At 41.3% G+C, this 21,319-nt stretch overlaps 1 protein-coding gene across 7 annotated transcripts in view; it reads right to left on the bottom strand.

The window, feature by feature from the left end:
• The window catches only part of USP32 (ubiquitin specific peptidase 32), a 152,215-nt gene extending 133,653 nt beyond the window's left edge, over nt 1-18,562 (bottom strand). For 2 of the 7 annotated variants that reach the window (XM_043499257.1, XM_038375651.2), the window contains exon 1: nt 18,079-18,293. In XM_043499257.1, coding sequence (XP_043355192.1) covers nt 18,079-18,136 — 58 coding nt within the window. In that variant the 5' untranslated portion in view covers nt 18,137-18,293. Of the gene's footprint in view, nt 1-18,078 lie in introns of all 7 variants that reach the window. The other 5 variants (XM_038375649.2, XM_038375648.2, XM_043499259.1 and 2 more) reach the window with 5 other exon arrangements.
• Between the last annotated feature and the right edge of the window lie 2,757 nt (nt 18,563-21,319).

Genomic DNA, 21,319 nt, shown 5'->3' with positions numbered 1-21,319 from the left:
CATGTAATTCTTTTAACATCCTCTAAAAGGAAAATTTGAATACTTCTTTCTACTCTTTCTATTGTGAGGATGTTTCATCCAATTTAGATTAAATACAAATCCCTGCTTTTCTGAACTGCCACTTTGTCAATTGTGCTTGCAGTGTGTATCTATTGCGATTAGGTATTACCAGAAACGAACAAAACACAGTAGGCTCAGCCATGATTCAGAAGAGCAGCTGAAAATGGCTTCTATTTTATTGCCTCCAGGAAAAATAGTCAGATGGCTAGCATTTATTAAAATATCATTTTACATTAAACCATGCTTACCCAGAAGTATGAGAAATAACCCAAAGGAAGAGAATATACATGCAAATAAGAACTACATCCAAACCAGTTAAAGCTAAGCTTAGAATTAAATATTGGTCACAAATAAAGAATTCACTACTAGGAAATTCAGAGACGAGAAATACTCTGGACATTATCCCATTATAAGTTTAATGTCCTACCTATATTCCAAATGTAATCATGTTGGAGGAACACAGTTATAACACAAGCTGTCCCACAACGTTAACTATAGGTTCCATTTTAGAGTCCGGGAAAACCTACCTGTATTCAGAAGGATTCTTAATATAGCTACACTGAAAAATGGCATATCTTAAAAATTTCAACTCTGCCCACTTCCTTCCTATCTCATGTAGGATAAACGTCAGAGTTAAAATAATCTACATCTTCTGAAGATATTGATTTCAGGAACGGTCTACAATAGCTGTACGGCAAAGGTTAAGAACAGAGCTTATTCTGCTACAGCCAAATAGGGTTCTACCAGAACTGTCTGGCTACTGTGGACAGGACCAAATCATGCTAGAAGAATGGTCATCAGAAGGAAAAGGTACTTCAGCCTAGGTTCCTACCTGGGAAAAGTTCTAACATAGGTTGGCCAATGTAGATGAGGGCCAAATCGACTATGTACAATCCTTGTTTGGCTAAAATATTCAAACCATATTTTGAACAGTTCTTGACGAGTCAGATCTTCCCATGTATTTTGCTGTAATTCTTGGAATTCACAATTTTGTTTTAAAATAAGACTCTCTCACCCTACGGCTGTGATGCACATTCTGAGACTAAGTAGATGCACTGTTGGTTTGGTGAGCCTGCAGCCAGATCACAACAGCAGCACCCAGAAAAGTGTGAATCTTCTTTTATTCTTTTTACTTACGTGTTACTTTAAAGCTCAGTTACTATCATGGAACTGTTAACTGCTTTACTGCCAAACAACGTTCCAGACATCTAGCAGGGGCCCTTGTCCACCAAGACTGGAAATACTTGCTATGTCCTAATGTTCTATTCATCTGTTACTGAAATAAACGCATATTAAAGCAACAGCAAAGACTGCTGTAAGGAAAGAAACAGCTGTGACTGCTAGAGCACCTTTGACCAATAACATATGCAAATGTGAGACCAGAGGGACAACTGTCAGTGAAATGCAACTTAAAATATACATCTACACACTTAATACGTGCCTAGATACTATGGTGATTAGAAGCATTAAAGGGATTAAAAAAAAGAATAAGAATGAAGGCATAGTGTCCAATTTAGAGCTAACTACATCTTTTGTATTTTATAAGCGAGGAGAAAGTGCAATGTAATTTACTTGTAAAATGGATGTGCTAGTGTAGACAGTGCACAACCATTTTACAACATACCCACTACTGCTACCACTAATGGAAAATGTAGGATTCCCTTCTGCCCTCAGCCTTACTTCACAAACCTCCCTCTATATAACCTGAAGACAATCTCAAATGGTACTTAGGGGGTAAATTTTTCCAAGGCTAGGAAGATTATACAGTAAAGCTGACACAAGTTACACTAAAACAGAAAAACAGTGATTTGGGGAGCTTTAGAGGTATCCCCTACCTCTTAATGGCATGGTTTCCATTTTTACCATCACTGTCTTTTTAACAGTACGATAATAAAGAATTTTATCAATAGTTTAAGTGCCTTAACATGATCAACCCTGAAACACAAGAAAATCAGGGAAATAACACTTCACCCACAACAACATATAGGATAGATGTTATTTAGTAGCAAGGCCATTAATGACCTTTCTCTCAAGAAAAAAAAAAATCAAGATCCCTTGTGACCGTCTGCAGGAAGTTACCATGAAATACCAAAAGCAATTAGCTCCCGTTATACAGTTCCTCCAACCACCATCTACCATTCTTCATACAAATTACCATAAAAAATAGTAGAAACGAACGTCACCATGTAGGGTACAGTGACTCATAATGCACCAACAGCTTAATTATTTTTCCCCCTAAAACAATCCTATTTCATTGAAACAAACTGAAAAAAATACACCCAAATCCACAAAGTTTAGTTTTAAAAAAAGTCACACTCGGAAATTAAGTTGTCATACCACATTTTTTTCTTAACATTTGATAAAAGCTCTCTCTCTCTTGATAACACCTGGTCAATTTTCAGTCTGGAAAAAGTTTTTATTCAAATGCATCCCTGTCATAATTCCTTCTTCTAGTAGTTTGTATCAGAGAAAGTGCCGATACAATTTAAAAACACAGATGCACGCTGATGCTGCCTTAACAAAAATCTTATTTATGGAATCAACTTGACTTGTGAAATTGAAGTTTTACATGGATTATCTATCCCTGCATTTTCATTCCATCACCACATGCTCAAATTCGCTCACCAGTCCAATATAACTTTTTTTATTTATTTTTCCAAATTAGCTTAGCCAGTGTTCCAGTGCTTCACAATCCTTGGTATTTCTAAAGTTAGCATGATAACTATGCTCATTCCTGGCAATTTCCATAGATTCATCTATATCAAGCCTTCTAATGGCTGTTGAAATAATTTCTATACCACCAAAGAGGTAGGTCTTCTGCAATACCTAATTAGGTATTGCCCAAAGGTTCATGGTACATTGTCAAAGTAGCCTTAATCTGAACAAAGTCTAAACACCACTGGAGCTAAGAGAGACCTATCTACCAGTTCAGCTATCCAGTCACGACTGCTAGTGAAACTCATTTACAATTCAGATACCAATGTATCTTAAAGAAAAGGAATACCTGTGGCACCTTAGAGACTAACCAATTTATTTGAGCATAAGCTTTCGTGAGCTACAGCTCACTTCATCGGATGCATTTGGTGGAAAATACAGTGGGGAGATTTATATACACACACAGAGAACATGAAACAATGGGTTTTATCATACACACTGTAAGGACAGTGATCACTTTTTAAGATGAGCTATTACCAGCAGGAAGGGGAGGGGGGGAAGGAGGAAAACCTTTTATGGTGATAATCAAGGTGGGCCATTTCCAGCAGTTAACAAGTGACTGAAGTGTTCTCCGACTGGTTTTTGAATGTTATAATTCTTGACGTCTGATTTGTGTCCATTTATTCTTTTTTTACGTAGAGACTGTCCAGTTTGACCAATGTACATGGCAGAGGGGCATTGGTGGCACATATCACATTGGTAGATGAGCAGGTGAACGAGCCTCTGATAGTGAGGCTGATGTCATTAGGCCCTCTGATGTTGTCCCCTGAATAAATATGTGGGCAGAGTTGGCAATGGGCTTTGTTGCAAGGATAGGTTCCAGGGTTAGTGGTTCTGTTGTGTGGTGTGTGGTTGCTGGTGAGTATTTGCTTCAGGTTGGGGGGCTGTCTGTAAGCAAGGACTGGCCTGTCTCCCAAGATCTGAGAGAGTCGGAGAACACTTCAATCTCTCCAGTCACTCGATTACAGACCTGACAGTGACTATCCTTCAACAAAAAAAACTTCAAAAACAGAGTCCAACGAGAGAATTGCTGAATTGGAATTAATTTGCAAACTGGATACAATTAACTTAGGTTTGAATAGAGACTGGGAGTGGATGGGTCATTACACAAAGTAAAACTATTTCCCCATGTTATTTCTCCCCCCCACCCCATCCCCACTGTTCCTCAGACATTCTTATTAACTGCTGGAAATGGCCCACCTTGATCATCACCATAAAAGGTTTTCCTCCTTCCCCCCCCCCGCTCCCCTTCCTACTGGTAATAGCTCATCTTAAGTGATCACAGTGCTTACAGTGTGTATGATAAAACCCATTGTTTCATGTTCTCTGTGTGTGTATATATAAATCTCCCCACTGTATTTTCCACCGAATGCATCCGATGAAGTGAGCTGCAGCTCACGAAAGCTTATGCTCAAATAAATTTGTTAGTCTCTAAGATGCCACAAGTACTCCTTTTTCTTTTTGCGAATACAGACTAACAAGGCTGCTACTCTGAAACCTGTCAAATTACCTTAGTAGATAAATAATCCAGAAAAAGAACAAACAGGAAACACTGGATGTTCATCTACAATGCATAAAAAGTATTTTAAAGGCCACCAACTAACTACTAGAATACCCCATACAATAAGGGTAAAGTGAAACTCTTGGTGTGAGGAACAACTCAAGCTCTTCTGAGTCTGTGTTCAGTTTTTAATGGCTCGAGAATATATTTTTATCCAGAGTGTAATGCTCTCTGGTACTGACCAGATTTTTATTTGTTTAAATCCTCATCTCTCCTTTCCTTACCCTTCCCTGCATGTTACTAACATAGAAAATGAAGGTCTGATTTAGATTGTAAATCTTCAGGTTGTGAGCTGTCTTTTCAATCTCTGTAAAGCACCACACAAAGTTACAGCATTATCTCTACTTGAACTTCAAGAATAAAAGTTCCTTTCTACTGGTTTTTCCCCACTTTTTTCTGTTTTCCACAGCTTAATAGCAATAATGACCTCAAGGTCGGCTCTACTTCTTAAGTCAATAATAAAAAAAGCTTGGATTTTGCACAGCATAAGGATTCACTTGGGAGGTTAACTAAGGTTTTTCTTTTATCCAAATGTTCCATCATTTTTAAATAAGAAACCTGACATTACCTAAAGGATGGATGAAACAGTTTAAAAGGATTTAGGCATAAAAGGGAAGCTATAGTTTTCCAGTTGTGAACAATTATTTTCAAACTAAATGTCATGGTGTAACTTGTAAAGTATTATTTTGTTATTTCTTTTCTTGCAAGCTCATAGCTAGAAGCAAATTTTCCTCAGATGTATGACTTCGTATCTTAATCATCAAGGTAAATTACAAACTACTTTTCACCATAATACATAAAGTAAAACTGACAAGATATTATTGATCAGATGGGAAAACTGAATTATGTTTTGAGGTAAAGCGAAATTGTTGCTAATAATCCTAGAAGATCCTGCACCCAGATCAGGATTAAACGAGCTGGTAAGGTCAGAGGAAATCTCAGTTTGGCCTTTCAGTTGAGCAAGTGACTATCCCATTGGTCTCCTTTTCAACCCAGCAAACCACATCATCCTTGCCACAGCAACTCAAACAACTGCCATTAAAGGTTCACAATTCAGCCTTCTTCACTGGGAAGCCCATTAGTAAGCACAGCCTACAAATACTATTGCAAGACAGAGGTTTTCTTTGCCCCTGCATCAACCACTTGGCATGAGTCACTTCTGCACACATTCTGCATCAGTGCAGAGGCTTACTGTGTTCCCCGATAGGATAAGCAAAGCACAAAGTGAGGTGAGGGGCTTAAATCTCTTGAGGTAAACTTATAAGACAGATAAAGTTGTCCTACTCACGAACGTGTGTTGTGAGGATAGCGGTCTGCCATTTCTACAGTAAATCTTCACTCACGTCCTTATTTGTCCGTGCACAGAATAGACACCTGCCTTGCCTGTAACATGTCTGTGATATTTGAGGCAATATTTCTTCTTTTTCTATTACAAGGTATACAAAAGCCTCCCAGTTCCAGAGAAAACTTCCATACAAAAGGTTTGGTAGCAATTACAACACTTTTTTTTTTTAAAATCCCAAAGACATCCTACAAATATTGATCCCTTATATAAGGCGTTGAAATCATGCCACATTTTCAACACCTTGGTTTTTAGCATAATCTTCACCCTCCGTAGGGAACAGACATTTTTTCTGGACACTATGAAGTATGTTGTCCAATGGTCTGAGCTCAGGAACAGCTACATTTTTAATTCAAACTCTGTGGCTTTGGGCAAATCATTTAAGCCTTTTCTCCATGCAGAAACTTCTATGTAAAAGCTGATTTAAGTTAAACAAATGAAGTGCAAGATGACAAGTCTTTACAGATGGGTGAAATGGCCACAGGAAGGGTAAAGAGGGACTTGTAACTAACCTCTCTATCGCATGGAGATGTTAAGATTCATTAAAAGAACAGGGTTATTTAAATACTGTGTGTTATGCAACTAAAATGAAAAAGACTAAAGCTTAAGAAAAAATAGACCAACAAAGCAAGATGTCGCTGAATGAAACACAAAAAGATAATGTGCATTTTGCCATTATTCGAGTAGGATATTTTTAGACTACCACTAATTGCTAGAAATAACAGTGTTAAAAGTTTTGCGAATCAGATCCTTTCAAAATCTTAGGCAGAACCCTGCATTAATGGGTTTTTATCATTTTACTAGACGGCTTCATTCTTTCATTATGTAAATTACCTTTTCATATGAAAATTAAATGTAACGGGTGGTTTTTTTTGTTCTTCAGTACTGCAACTATCACATGGATAGTCAGACCCAAACCTGAAGAGCTCTGCGTAAGCTCGAAAGCTTGTCTTTCTCACCAACAGAAGTGGTCCAAAGAAAGATATTACCTCACCCATCTTTTCTTTCATGGACATTCAAAGTCATTTAGATGACGTTTACTTTAAAGAAAAAGTAAGTACTTCACGACTACAGTAACAGTATAGTGAATTAACAAGTAACTTATTTTAAAAAGAGAGAGAGACTTGCATTTAAGAATGTCATTTCGAACTCAAACTCCAAAGGTTTATTTTCTACTCTTGAACCTAAGCTAAGAAATCTTTTTATTGCAGAGAAAACAAAAGATAAAGTTCTGCCAGGCAGCTCTGGAAATGTATGCAGCTTTTATTACAAAGCCAGGTAAGAGTGCTCTATGGCTTTCCTCCCAATTTCTCAATCTACATCTAGAAGGCTGATTCTTTGTGCAACTCAAAGATAATTCAGTCTCTGAGGCAGCTTCCAACGTAGCTTAATTATAGATTGTTTTGTGCTGCAGAATTCACTCCACTGGGCACTGAACTACTCAGTGTTTTTCGGCTAACAAGGCAAAAACAGTTCCAGAAGGAAGTATGCACACTACAATTAAACTATCAGGTAGGGACGTATTAAAGTAGTTACCTGTTTAAGACAGCAAGTGCCTTCCCCCCCCCCCCCAAAAGATCTTAGTGTTTTTGCCAAGTATATTCAGAAATAATACCACTAAATACTCAAATGAAGCCACCTCTGAGGTAGTAGCCAAGTGGGCAAACGAAACATCACACTGAACAACAGTGGGGAAGGGAAATGTTACTCAAAGACATTAGGGAAAACTCCTACTTTTACAGAGATCAGGTCTCCTCAGAAAGATCTGCACACAAAATGCATACACAACCTCGGTAGGTAAACACTCAGCCTACCCTTCAGAGAGTCTAACCTGTGACGACAAAGAGTCCAGGAGTTCCAAAATCTGATGCTTAGACCATTTCCTTTTTTCTATCTTTATATCTTCGACTCCTTACACCACTTATTTAAAAAAAAAAAAAAGATATTTTGTTTAAAGAAAAAGATAGGTAACAAGAATAGTTACCTACCACAGGATTTACAAAACCAATGGGTCAAAAACAGCAGGACTCAAGTTGCCCTTCTCCAGCAATTCTATTTTAAACTAATAGCCTTTTATTACTGATGATGCATACTATTCTCAAGAGCTTCTAAATTCCGATTTCTAAATTATTCCTCTAGGACACTGTCAGGCAGATTCAGGCCCCAAAAGATCAACTTGGTCAAGATAAGGTTTTAAAGAACCCAAGATGAATACAAATATTTTTAAAGATTTCAATTATTGTGCTCGTGCACAAGAACCAGAAAGTGAAACTGACTTGAAATAGAAGTGATTAGACCATTTTCATGGTGAAGTCTATGAGTGAGTTAAAAAGGCATAAAAACTGTAATCTATAACAAGTAAATGGCCTACACTGTGAAAAATAATGTTTTTAGCATTCAGTTGTCATGATCTATGGTGTTAAAAAAAATCAAAATCTTTTCGTGAGTTATCCGACAGTGTACTTCTAGATTACACTAATATTTAACATGACCAACGACTCAGAATAGAATTTCTTCGGTTTGTATTTTTAACTGTCAGACCATCACTGATAACTCCTTTCTTTATCCATTTGTTTCTCTGGCACATATCTTTCTCTCTTCCATTTTAATCTCTAGTAACCACATGCTGACAACATAAAATTTAACATTATGAAGTTGCTATCACTTACAGACTGATTTTATGCTGCTGAATAGTGAGGACTCTTCTTGCATTCACCAAATCATTTACAAGCAAATGCTTTTGCATTTACTCTTTTTTCCTGGTTTCAGAGTAGCAGCCGTGTTAGTCAGTATTCGCAAAAAGAAAAGGAGGACTTGTGGCACCTTAGAGACTAAAATTTATTTGAGCCTAAGCTTTTGTGAGTTACGATGAAGTGAGCTGTAGCTCATGAAAGCTTATGCTCAAATTTGTTAGTCTCTAGGGTGCCGCAAGTCCTCCTTTTCTTTTTTTTTTTTTTTTAAACAGAGTAATTTCTCATTTATGAAGCACTTGCTTTCTTAGATCTTGTCTATGCTAAAGCCTTCCACACAATTTGTCTAGCACTACTGGTAGTATGCAACACTGGAGGAACTGTGTAGGTGCTAAGCAACTGCCTCAAGACTCCTAAGGTAAATGTACCCTTAATGCAAAAGAAGTTACTCAACGCTTATTAGTTTGAGCATCCATTCACTTCAGAGCACCAAGCATTTGGCGCAAAGGCTATACAAACACACATGTGGTTCCTACTATCTAATTCATTCCTCTAAAACCTAGAGTTGTAGAGAAGTAGAACTCCAAGGAGGATGGAGAGGTAGGTAGTGATTGTGTATACACAAAGGCAAAACACAAACTCCAGTTGCAGGCTAGATATCTCTCTTCTCTGAGAATAGTCTTTGTACATTTCCACTTGTGGCAGTTTAATTAGGACTCCTCAAGCCACTTATTGGAGTGTGGTACGGCTGCTTTTATAAAAAAGGCTGCCCTCCCAAAAGAAGCAGCAGGTCTAGAAGCTAAGTTGTCAAAAATGTTGAGGAGTACCATGCGAGTTTATGAACACCAGGTAATAGCTCTACCAATGTACAGTCAGGAAACATTATTAAACCATGAATTACACACACACACACACACACACACACACACACACACACACAGCCTTAAACCATATGAGAGAAAGTCCCAGAACCCTCAGTGACTGTCACCCTATACAATGTTTAAATGTTGTACCAAGACATGCTATCAAAGCAGGTTAGGTTATATATTCTCCATACACGGATGTCCAAAGGTTACAGAAAGTCTAGACCCCTTCCTAAGTGTTTTCATCCTTTGCACATGAAAACTAAAATTCCCTTTAACATTCTGGACAAGGAGTTCCATTTCCCTGAATGAGAAAAAGGTCTCCTGCAGAATAGCAGAAGATGGTGCTTTAAGTCAAGTGAAACTCAGATTCCAGTTTGGGAATAAGCATGAAACAAGGATACAGGTGTCACCTTTGTCCCTGTGAAATACACTGAAAGGACAGTGAACCAGTTGCTCACTCTTCTTGCAGATGTGATTGTGATTAAAAAGGCTGGCTTTATTGGTGAGATAAAAAGAAATCTCAAAGACTGAGTTGATCAACTTTGACTGATGGGAATAGATTCATTTTATTTACTTCAGTCATTCCACTGTGAAATGGAAGGTGGTATGCTCAGATGCCAGGCAGATGCATCTTGACTGAAGACAAGAACAAAATGGAAGATGAAATATAGAAAGTTGTCAAAGTTAGTTGATAAAGAAATAGATCATATCAGTAAGATTGTTATCCATTCCAAAAGCTCATTGCAATTTTTAAAAAGGCATTTTAACTAACATCTTCCTGGACTAAGGATTTTTTTAAACTTCTGAAGAACATCAGTCAAAGCCCTATGATGCAAGCAGCAATGAGTAATAATTACAGATTAGAATACAGGACAAAATAAAGAAGTCTGGGTCTTGAAAATAGAAAGCCTTCTATTAGACCCCCCAGGAGAAAGTGTGTACTATTGTCTAGATTCTAAGGAAGGTAACTAGTATGACCAGAACCCTGTTTTGTCTGACAGCTAGTGAAATTGAAGCCCCTTTCTCTAGTCTAACTGGTACCAGTTATAACTTGTCTTGATCTGAAGCAAATTCAAAGGCACTCATCTCTGCATCAAGCCGCAATGCAATCTCCTGATGTAATATGTCATTTCTTCAATAGGTCCACTGCAGTCTGTTGTAGAGAATATTTCTGCTGGTCCTACAATCTGCAGTTTAGATTATGGGCACATTTCCTTTGCCAACCAAATGGAAGGCTATGTGATGCACCCAATAAGCCAGGCTCCAGTCCCACAGGCAATTATTTTCCAACAGAATGGTCAGAGTACCTCTTTGCCTGTTATAAACCAATGCTGTTGTGTTGTCCACCAGTACTTGGACCATGCAAGGCTTGCTCAATGGCAAAGTACTTTAGATGGTTCTTAGTTTCAGGACAGTTAGAAGGAGCTTGGCTTCCCATGTATGCATCACAGCACATCGTAAGATTCCAACAGTGAACCCCCCAGAGCAGATAACGTGCATCACAGATTACAACCACAGAGGGGATTCCCCTCTGCTCCTACCAATTAAAGGAGCTGGGCATTAAACACCCATTCCCTTTCTTCACTAGCCATTCCATCAGTGCTGCTACCAGTAAAGCTGCAATGGTGGGAAATTTGAAGAAAGAAAGATATCAGTTTATATGCAGCCTAGATGTCTCACTGTAACATGTGGTAACCTAAAAACAAGGTATTCATATTCCAGCTCTAGAAATGTAGATAAACTATAGGTTAATTTTACATTTTTAATACCACAATCATCTCATTAACCTTGCTACCCTTGAGTCCCTTTATTCCTGGGTCAGGATTTCTGTGAAGACAGCAGCATTTCACCCTACAGATGGGTAGGGAAGCGACATTTTCCTTTGCTCTCCAATAGTAAAGAGAGAGAGAAAGAAAGAAACAGAACTTTCTGGTAGATCCCATCTCAGACAATGAGAATAAAAATCCTACACCATACCCTTGGACATCTTGGAAAATACTTATTTCTAAAAATACTTTAATTAGGATCATTTTTCAGAGCTTTTCAAAAGCCCAAATTTCTCAGGATTTGTCTCAAACTGTATCAGTAGCTATTTTTAATTGCACAAGTTTTTGGAAGGCTATGCCATTTTTTGTGACTACGGATTCTTTGTCCACAAACAATGAAACAGACAACCTATCAACAGCTGCTCATCTCTCCAAACAGTGCGCTCATTGACCACACTGTGATGCCATTGCAATTCCTCGGACCCCATCTTAAAGAAAAAGACGCAAAACATTTATCTTTGTTTTAAATTTATCTATGTCTATGCTTCCCCAAGTACACTGAAGACAAACTGGGCCTTCCGCCCTAAATAACATTATATAGATCCATGACTAGTCACTGAATTTTCTACTGAGAGAGTTAAATTACCTGACTAGAAGCTGTCAATGGACATGGACTTAGCATGCTTTGGCTCTCTTTTTTTTTAAAATAAATATTTACAGTAACATATTTGCCTTCTATTGTCACAACTTCCCAACATATTAATAAATTTAAGTTAAGCGCATCCTATTATTTTCCACAAGTTAATCAGCATGAACTAACAGTTATAAAGAAGCAGATTTATGAAGGAATTAAAATCAATTGGATAACAAGGAATGCCATCTAACCATTTCTCTCCTGCAGAGTCCTTACCACACAGACTGCTTTAGTACTACATACAGCATACAGTAGTAACAATGAAAATATTTTATTTGTATGAGTTTAGTATATGGGACAAGCACAGATATGGGTTTTTACAGTTTCGTATTTTGTCCAATTCTCAGGGGTCCCCCATGAACTCCTAAGATTTTAGCAGCATAAGAGAAATCTTAAAATAATCTCACAGCTTGTTTGTTCAGAAGTGGAAAGCCTTTGGACAAGTAAAGGACAAAACTTCCATTTCTTATCTGGATTTTATCACAACCAATTTAAAGTTTGGGAGACTCAAGGGAGGAAATATGTAAAAGACAAGCATGAATGCATGATGGATCCACCACCTATGAGAGCTCTGGGGGAAAACACTAGTCCTTGATATGATAAATGATGATTCAAACTTTCTGCTCATGGTTTATGCTGCTGTCAAAACCACTTTCTTGATGGAAAATCAAAGAGCCTTATACATAGTTTGAGATATAGCGTTCCTTATATTAGCAGGACTGTCTCTCACTTGACCTAGATCCCGCACTGAACTGCACACAAACAGTACTTCTAAAGAACCCTATTGACTTCAAAGGAACACTGTGTGGGCAAAAGAGTCCACCAATACAGAGACGAGAGCAGGATCAAGGCTTATGGGTTTGCACCTTGCACAGTGGGTCCTCTGGACGCTACTAGATTACAAATAAGAATTATTACAGTTTAACAGTATTAGTAAAAACAGGAGAAAGTCTTAAAAAAAATATTGAAGATAGTGATTTATACCAGTGGTGGGCAGCCTGCGGCCCATCAGCCAGCCAATGGGAGCTGTGGGAAGCGACAGCCAGCCCGCACTGCTTCCCGCCGCTCCCATTGGCCGGGAACGGCAAACCGCGACCACTGGGAGTTGCAGGCGGCCGGGCTTGCGGACGGTCAGTGTAAACAAATTGTCTCGCGGCCCGCCAGCAGATTACCCTGATGGGCTACGTGCGGCCCCATGGGCCGCAGCTTGCCCACCACTGATTTATACACCTTAATTCACTGATTAATTCACAGGCAGCACTCTAAATCTAGGAGCAAACACACACCTCAGCCTCACATTCTGACAACCACATGGCTGGGAAGCCATTAGGCAGCCTGCCTTTAATTGTATTCTTTTGGGGGGAGAAAAAAAATGTAAGTTTTAATTACCAAATATCCAGCTTCAGGAACAGACTTTTCCCTTTTTCTGCGCAATATTTAACAAGGTACTAGAAAGAATGAAACTGCTGCCATTCATAATTTTGTTATTTCAAAATAACCCTCATTTTGCCTGTCTGACAGAACCAAATGCATGCACTGTGTTTTCATAGAATCATAGAATATCAGGGTTGGAAGGGACCCCAGAAGGTCATCTAGTCCAACCCCCTGCTCAAAGCAGGACCAAGTCCCAGTTAAATCATCCCAGCCAGGGCTTTGTCAAGCCTGACCTTAAAAACCTCTAAGGAAGGAGATTCTACCACCTCCCTAGGTAACGCATTCCAGTGTTTCACCACCCTCTTAGTGAAAAAGTTTTTCCTAATATCCAATCTAAACCTCCCCCATTGCAACTTGAGACCATTACTCCTCGTTCTGTCATCTGCTACCATTGAGAACAGTCTAGAGCCATCCTCTTTGAAACCCCCTTTTAGGTAGTTGAAAGCAGCTATCAAATCCCCTCTCATTCTTCTCTTCTGCAGACTAAACAATCCCAGCTCCCTCAGCCTCTCCTCATAAGTCATGTGCTCTACATCCCTAATCATTTTCGTTGCCCTTCGTTGTACTCTTTCCAATTTATCCACATCCTTCCTGTAGTGTGGGGCCCAAAACTGGACACAGTACTCCAGATGAGGCCTCACCAGTGTCGAATAGAGGGGAACGATCACGTCCCTCGATCTGCTCGCTATGCCCCTACTTATACATCCCAAAATGCCATTGGCCTTCTTGGCAACAAGGGCACACTGCTGACTCATATCCAGCTTCTCGTCCACTGTCACCCCTAGGTCCTTTTCCGCAGAACTGCTGCCAAGCCATTCGGTCCCTAGTCTGTAGCGGTGCATTGGATTCTTCCATCCTAAGTGCAGGACCCTGCACTTATCCTTATTGAACCTCATTAGATTTCTTTTGGCCCAATCTTCCAATTTGTCTAGGTCCTTCTGTATCCTATCCCTCCCCTCCAGCGTATCTACCACTCCTCCCAGTTTAGTATCATCCGCAAATTTGCTGAGAGTGCAATCCACACCATCCTCCAGATCATTTATGAAGATATTGAACAAAACGGGCCCCAGGACCGACCCCTGGGGCACTCCACTTGACACCGGCTGCCAACTAGACATGGAGCCATTGATCACTACCCGTTGAGCCCGACAATCTAGCCAGCTTTCTACCCACCTTATAGTGCATTCATCCAGCCCATACTTCCTTAACTTGCTGACAAGAATGCTGTGGGAGACCGTGTCAAAAGCTTTGCTAAAGTCAAGAAACAATACATCCACTGCTTTCCCTTCATCCACAGAACCAGTAATCTCATCATAAAAGGCGATTAGATTAGTCAGGCATGACCTTCCCTTGGTGAATCCATGCTGACTGTTCCTGATCACTTTCCTCTCCTCTAAGTGCTTCAGGATTGATTCTTTGAGGACCTGCTCCATGATTTTTCCAGGGACTGAGGTGAGGCTGACCGGCCTGTAGTTCCCAGGATCCTCCTTCTTCCCTTTTTAAAGATGGGCACTACATTAGCCTTTTTCCAGTCATCCGGGACTTCCCCCGTTCGCCACGAGTTTTCAAAGATAATGGCCAAGGGCTCTGCAATCACAGCCGCCAATTCCTTCAGCACTCTCGGATGCAATTCGTCCGGCCCCATGGACTTGTGCACGTCCAGCTTTTCTAAATAGTCCCTAACCACCTCTATCTCTACAGAGGGCTGGCCATCTCTTCCCCATTTTGTGTTGCCCAGCACAGCAGTCTGGGAGCTGACCTTGTTAGTGAAAACAGAGGCAAAAAAAGCATTGAGTACATTAGCTTTTTCCACATCCTCTGTCACTAGCTTGCCTCCCTCATTCAGTAAGGGGCCCACACTTTCCTTGGCTTTCTTCTTGTTGCCAACATACCTGAAGAAACCCTTCTTGTTACTCTTGACATCTCTTGCTAGCTGCAGCTCCAGGTGCGATTTGGCCCTCCTGATATCTTTCCTACATGCCCGAGCAATATTTTTATACTCTTCCCTGGTCATATGTCCAACCTTCCACTTCTTGTAAGCTTCTTTTTTATGTTTAAGATCCGCTAGGATTTCACCATTAAGCCAAGCTGGTCGCCTGCCATATTTACTATTCTTTCGACTCATCGGGATGGTTTGTCCCTGTAACCTCAACAGGGATTCCTTGAAATACAGCCAGCTCTCCTGGACTCCCTTCCCTTTCATGTTAGTCCCCCAGTTCCTCTGAAGAAAATAGTATTGGGCACATTTTAACAATTTAAACTGCAAGTACTGTTTCTATAAGTACTTTAACAGCATTGTGAGCAATAACTATTTTTGAAAACTATTTAATCACAGTAAATTTTATGTGGAGCAACAGACTTGAAAGATGTGTAATCTAAATGTGACGTAAAAGAAAACATTTTATCACTGTTTAACAGCTGAATAAAACTTTTGTAAGGTTACAAATAACCACACACAAAAATAAACTTCAGTAGACTTTTTTTTTTAATCTTTGTGCTTATAGTTTATTATTGCAGCTTGCTGTTCAATATCTACAGAAATTGCACTGTATTGGTACACAATATCTAGAGGCAGATAGCCTTAAAAAATAATGTTTTGATAACTAGACTGTTTTGCACATACAATAACTCACTGGTTAAATAAACAAAATAATTGTTTGGCAAAACATCAATTTATAACAAAAGATACTAGAACCACCTTTCTAGTCTCTAAAAGAATTACTGCATTCAAAACTCACTGTGGAGGAAGATTCAGTTCATCATAAATTGAGTGCACATCAGTAAGTTTAATATTAAAAAGTTAATATAGAAAGTTTTATTTCCAATAGGAAATCTTGCACTCACAAACTTACTTTTAAAACTGACTGTCTTTGAAGGTACTGCACAATTTAAATTTTAAAGGTTAAGAACTCAAATTATGATTACATGTTTTATAAATATGTAAAGTTTCCACACATAACTTAACCAGGTGACTGATTTCCAAACAGCTAAAATCAAACACTTCCTGTTGCATTGAATATTCAGTCTGTTCCAGAATCTAAGCAGGTTACATTTGTGATTCTTCCCCCTTCCCCCATTTAAATACCAGAAGTTATAAAAAGGACTTAATATATTCTTACCAGAAGTAAACAGATTTCAAAATCCTGAAAATTTAAATCTAAACTGAAAGCCAGTTCTGATACATTCACTCCTTTTTCATAGCATTTAGGGTATATTTCTCAGTTTTATGTCTCTTTACCCATCTGGGATAGCTTCCCTAAGTAAATGCAACGCTCAAAGCTTTAAAAATGCTTTTCACAATAAAAATATGTATATTTCACATACATCTAAGGTACCCCTTCAATCAACTCACAATTTTTCAGACACTCCAGGATCAATCACTATAACTCTGAGTTACGGCAAGGAAAGAACTAAGCAGCCATATGTTTCTGACACGAGACTAAGCCTCTGAATTTCATCAGTCTTATGTATATCAAACAAGTGCACTGCCTAGAACCATCTATATCCTACTTATGTTACATCACCAAGAGATGCCTACAGCTCCTCAATAACAAGTAACATAAAAATGACCATAAATGCAATGCATTTAGCACAGAATATTATTCTCCCGTTTGTCCTTAGGCTTGGAAATCAAATCTCGAGAAAGGCAGATGACAGGGAGTAGTTAGCTCATTGTTTTAGAACCCTGCTAGCTGTCAGTATTCATCATTTAACAAGTACGCTTTCACTCCTCTATTCTGTCTTAATACTGTCCAGAAGGGATCCAAAAAAGATTATGAAAACAATGTATGTCATAAGCATATAAGCCACTTCTACCCACCAATCTAAATAAGTGTGTGTGCCCTCCCACCATAGACAACAGCAAGCAAATGTGGGAGGGAGGAGAGAGGTATATGAAAACTGCACTCCCCATCCTGGACAGCAGCAAGTAATGGTGGTAATATATATGTGAGGCTAATATATATGTGAAAACTACAAACTAACAGGCAGTGCCATGAAAGGAAAAGCAAGACAGCTCCTATCACATCAGAATGCAGAATTTCCTAATGACATTTTATACTGTAGATGGGGGAGCTGAGAAGCAACAAGCAAAGGAGGTGCTGACTGCTGTAAGAGAACAGTGGCCTTGCAGCATCAGCAGCTGTCTAGACCCTTTGCACCTCAAAATACAGCTACTCTGTGCATGATCCAAACCGGCAAAACCTGCACAGAAGAGTAAAGGGGACTGAATGTTTCTGATAAAACTGACATGCAAGTGCAGAAAGATGCAGGAAACAGACTACACCAGGAGGATCTTACAACACCTGCTGCTCAGCTCGTTGTAAGAAGGAAGAATAAGCAGCAGCCATGGTACAAGAGCTGCTGTATCGAGGCCTATAACGCTGGTGTCAGGAATGCCAAGGCACTTTGGGCCACTTACCCCTGACACACACTGACAGCTCCAGAAAGAGACATTTACATCTGTCCCTCCCTTCAACCAGTGATCAACCTCCCTCCACCACACCCCCGTGCCAGCCCCCGCCCCCGGGGTGTCAACGCCCCCCGCGCCAGGCCCCCCCCCTCCTCCTCCTCCTCCCCGGGGTGTCAACGCCCCCCGCGCCAGGCCCCCCCCTCCTCCTCCTCCTCCCCGGGGTGTCAACGCCCCCCGCGCCAGGCCCCCCCCTCCTCCTCCTCCTCCCCGGGGTGTCAACGCCCCCCGCGCCAGGCCCCCCCCTCCTCCTCCTCCTCCCCGGGGTGTCAACGCCCCCCGCGCCAGGCCCCCCCCTCCTCCCCGGGGTGTCAACGCCCCCCGCGCCAGGCCCCCCCACTCCCCGGGGTGTCAACGCCCCCCGCGCCAGGCCCCCCCACTCCCCGGGGTATCTTCTATATCCGTCCTCTCCTCCGTCCCCCCCCCGCTCCGTCTCTCCACCCACAGCCTGCCCTGCCCGCCCCAACGCCCCCCTCACTCACCCCTGCGCAGGGCCTCATCGTAGCAGAGGAAGCCGATGCGGGACTCCTTGGCGCCCATGGTGCGCTCAGTCCATGGCCCCCGCAGCCCGGCCGCCGGGAGCCCGGGATGCGCCGCTAGCGACTCCCGAGGAGGGGGAGGGGGAGGGGGCCGCCCGTCGTCCCCGCCACCGCCTCCATGCCGAGTCACGTGGGCTCCCCCGCCTGCCCCCTCCCGGATCACGTGCCGGGGGAGCGTTGTGGTTCAGCCGCGGGCGCCGCCCGTAACGGACACGGCGCGCTGAAGCCACGCAGGGGACGCCCCGGGGGCGGGGCTGGAACGACCTCTGTCACGTGGGGCGTAGAGCGCCCCAGTTGCGGCGTTCGGTCGCTGCGGGGCATCGGGAGGGGAGGGGCTCGGGGTAGGGGGCGTTTGGGGCCTCGCCGGGCCGTGGGGGAGGGGCCGCAATGGCGAGAGGAGCTACACTGCGGGGGGGGGCAAGGGATCGAGGGGATGGGGCGGGGCCTCGCTGAGGGGAGGGGACACTGGATGGGGCGGGGCCTCTCTGAGGGGCGGGGACACTGGATGGGGCGGGGCCTTACTGCTGGAGGCTTCACTGGATTGGGGGATGGGGAGGGGCCTCAGTGGGGGAAGGGGACCTGGGATGAGGGAGGGGCTACTCTGAAGGGAAGGGTACCCCTGGGGGTTGGGGGGGGTTTCCAGACATACCTGGTGGTAGTGGATGTGCCATCATTAACTAAGGGACCTGAATTTCCCCCCTGAAATTCAAGCATCAGGTTTCAGAGTAGCAGCCGTGTTAGTCTGTATTCGCAAAAAGAAAAGCAGTACTTGTGGCACCTTAGAGACTAACACATTTATTAGAGCATAAGCTTTCGTGAGCTACAGCTCACTTCATCAGACAAGCGTCTTCAAACACCCCGAAACTCAGGGAAAATTGGATATTGATGTAAACTTTGTGGCTTGTATCCATTTACAATGAATGTCACTTTCACGTGCTTTTTCAAGCTAAGAAGTGTATCCAGTTCAACAAATGCTGCTGCTATCACATGGCAGGAGCAAATTTCTGTTCCTTATAAAGGGGTGCATTTAAATTGCATGAGGCAGAATAAATGGCTTCCTTATAGGGCTCATGATTAAAAACACCCTTTCCTGCCAGTTGCATTTTTTGGAGGGGGTGGGGGGAGACACTTGTTTTAGAACTCACTCCTTTTTTCTCTAAAGATTTTGAATGGACATTTCTAAGATAAGAAAAAGTCAATTTTTTTTCTTTTTTTAACCTATCCAACTGAGATAAGATTACATTTGAAAGTATTAGACCTAGAAACATACATATTCTGGGTCACTTCCAACTAGAGAATGTAGAAATCTGGTTTCTGTGGCCAATACGTTCCAAGTATGGTTCATATAGGACACATAGCCTGTGGGAGAAGGTGGAAGTTGCAGCATCATCACAGTGTCATCTGACTTCTTGCCCAATATTTGGAGTTTCCTTTTCATAGATTCATAGATACTAAGGTCAGAAGGGACCATTCTGATCATCTAGTCCGACCTCCTGCACAGCGCAGGCCACAGCATCTCACTCACCCACTCCTATGAAAAACCTCACCTATGTCTGAGCTACTGAAGTCCTCAAATCGTGGTTTAAAGACTTCAAGGAGCAGAGAAGCCTCCCTCAAGTGACCCGTGCCCCATGCTACAGAGGAAGGCGAAAAACCTCCAGGGCCTCTCCAACCTGCCCTGGAGGAAAATTCCTTCCCGACCCCAATATGGTGATCAGCTAAACCCTGAGCATATGGGCAAGATTCACCAGCCAGATACTGCAGAAAATTCTTTCCTGGGTAACTCAGATCCCATCCATCTAATATCCCATCTCAGGGGATTAGGCCTATTTACCCTGAATATTTAAAGATCAATTAATTACCAAAATCACATTATCCCATCATACCATCTCCTCCGTAAACTTATCGAGTAGAATCTTAAAGCCAGATAGATCTTTTGCCCCCACTGGTTCCCTTGGAAGGCTATTCCAAAACTTCACTCCTCTGATGGTTAAAAACCTTCGTCTGATTTCAAGTCTAAACTTCCTGGTGGCTAGTTTATACCCATTTGTTCTTCACATTGGTGCTGAGCTTAAATAATTCCTCTCCCTCTCCTGTATTTATCCCTCTAATATATTTATAGAGAGCAATCATATCTCCCCTTAACCTTCTTTTAGTTAGGCTAAACAAGCCAAGCTCCTTAAGTCTCCTTTCATAAGACAAGTTTTCCATTCTTCGGATCATCCTAGTAGCCCTTCTCTGTACCTGCTCCAGTTTGAATTCATCCTTTTTAAACATGGGAGACCGGTACTCTCCTTACCATATCAAATAGATCTAAGGGAAGATGAAAAGTCAGTTAGATAGAAGCTATTTTATTATTAATAATTCTGTGTGCCGGATGCTTTTTAAAACAAATTTCACTCCAGTGAAATTCAGAGGTGATATGCAAGTTACTTGCAATAAAGTTAGTTTAAAAAGGCCAAACGCATCCCTCATGTAACTACTGAAGCTGATGAAATTACACCAGGCCTGAATTTGGCCCAAGGAATCTAATTTCTTGTTTGTGGTTTCTTCTGTCTCTAGTCTTGCAATTAGATTTGGACCATCACTGTTACATGTATGCACAGGGGGCCTAAGGCACTACCACAAGACAAATAACAAGAGTGATTGATCATAAAAAAGTATATGTTAAATTGTGGAAAGTCTACTTTAACTCACCTTCTTGCATATGCCTGTTAGTTGCATTTCATGCAACATACCAGTCTTTCAGACCCTCAGTGTGAAAAATGCAGCATTTTAGACTCAACTCTCTTACATTCATCTATGCTCACACCATTTTACATGTGCCCTCTAAAGAGGGGCCCCAGTCCCTCCCTTGAACTGCTTCTAGTCTACATTAAGTCATTCATTTTTAAAATTCAAATCAAAGTGTTTGCACAATGGGCAATCCGAGGTTTAACAATAAAAAAAAAAGTTCTAGATTGGGAAAACAAACTGAGGCTTTGTGATTGGTAGGTCTTTGTCCAGATTAAATTAACTGTTCTCATAGGCACCAAAGCAAGTTAATAGAGATAAGATTTTAAACACTAACGTAGGATTTGATCCACCATTTCATTTATAATGAAGCCTGGTCTTGGAGAGCAAACGTATATAGTTCCCTTCCACTAACATTTTATATCTAATTAAAATTAAATTGAGACACAGT

The sequence above is a fragment of the Dermochelys coriacea genome, chromosome 17, assembly GCF_009764565.3.
Source record: "Dermochelys coriacea isolate rDerCor1 chromosome 17, rDerCor1.pri.v4, whole genome shotgun sequence".
Taxonomy (NCBI): domain Eukaryota; kingdom Metazoa; phylum Chordata; order Testudines; family Dermochelyidae; genus Dermochelys; species Dermochelys coriacea.
Note: the sequence above shows the minus strand (reverse complement) of the source record. Positions and strands in the feature narration are given on the sequence as shown.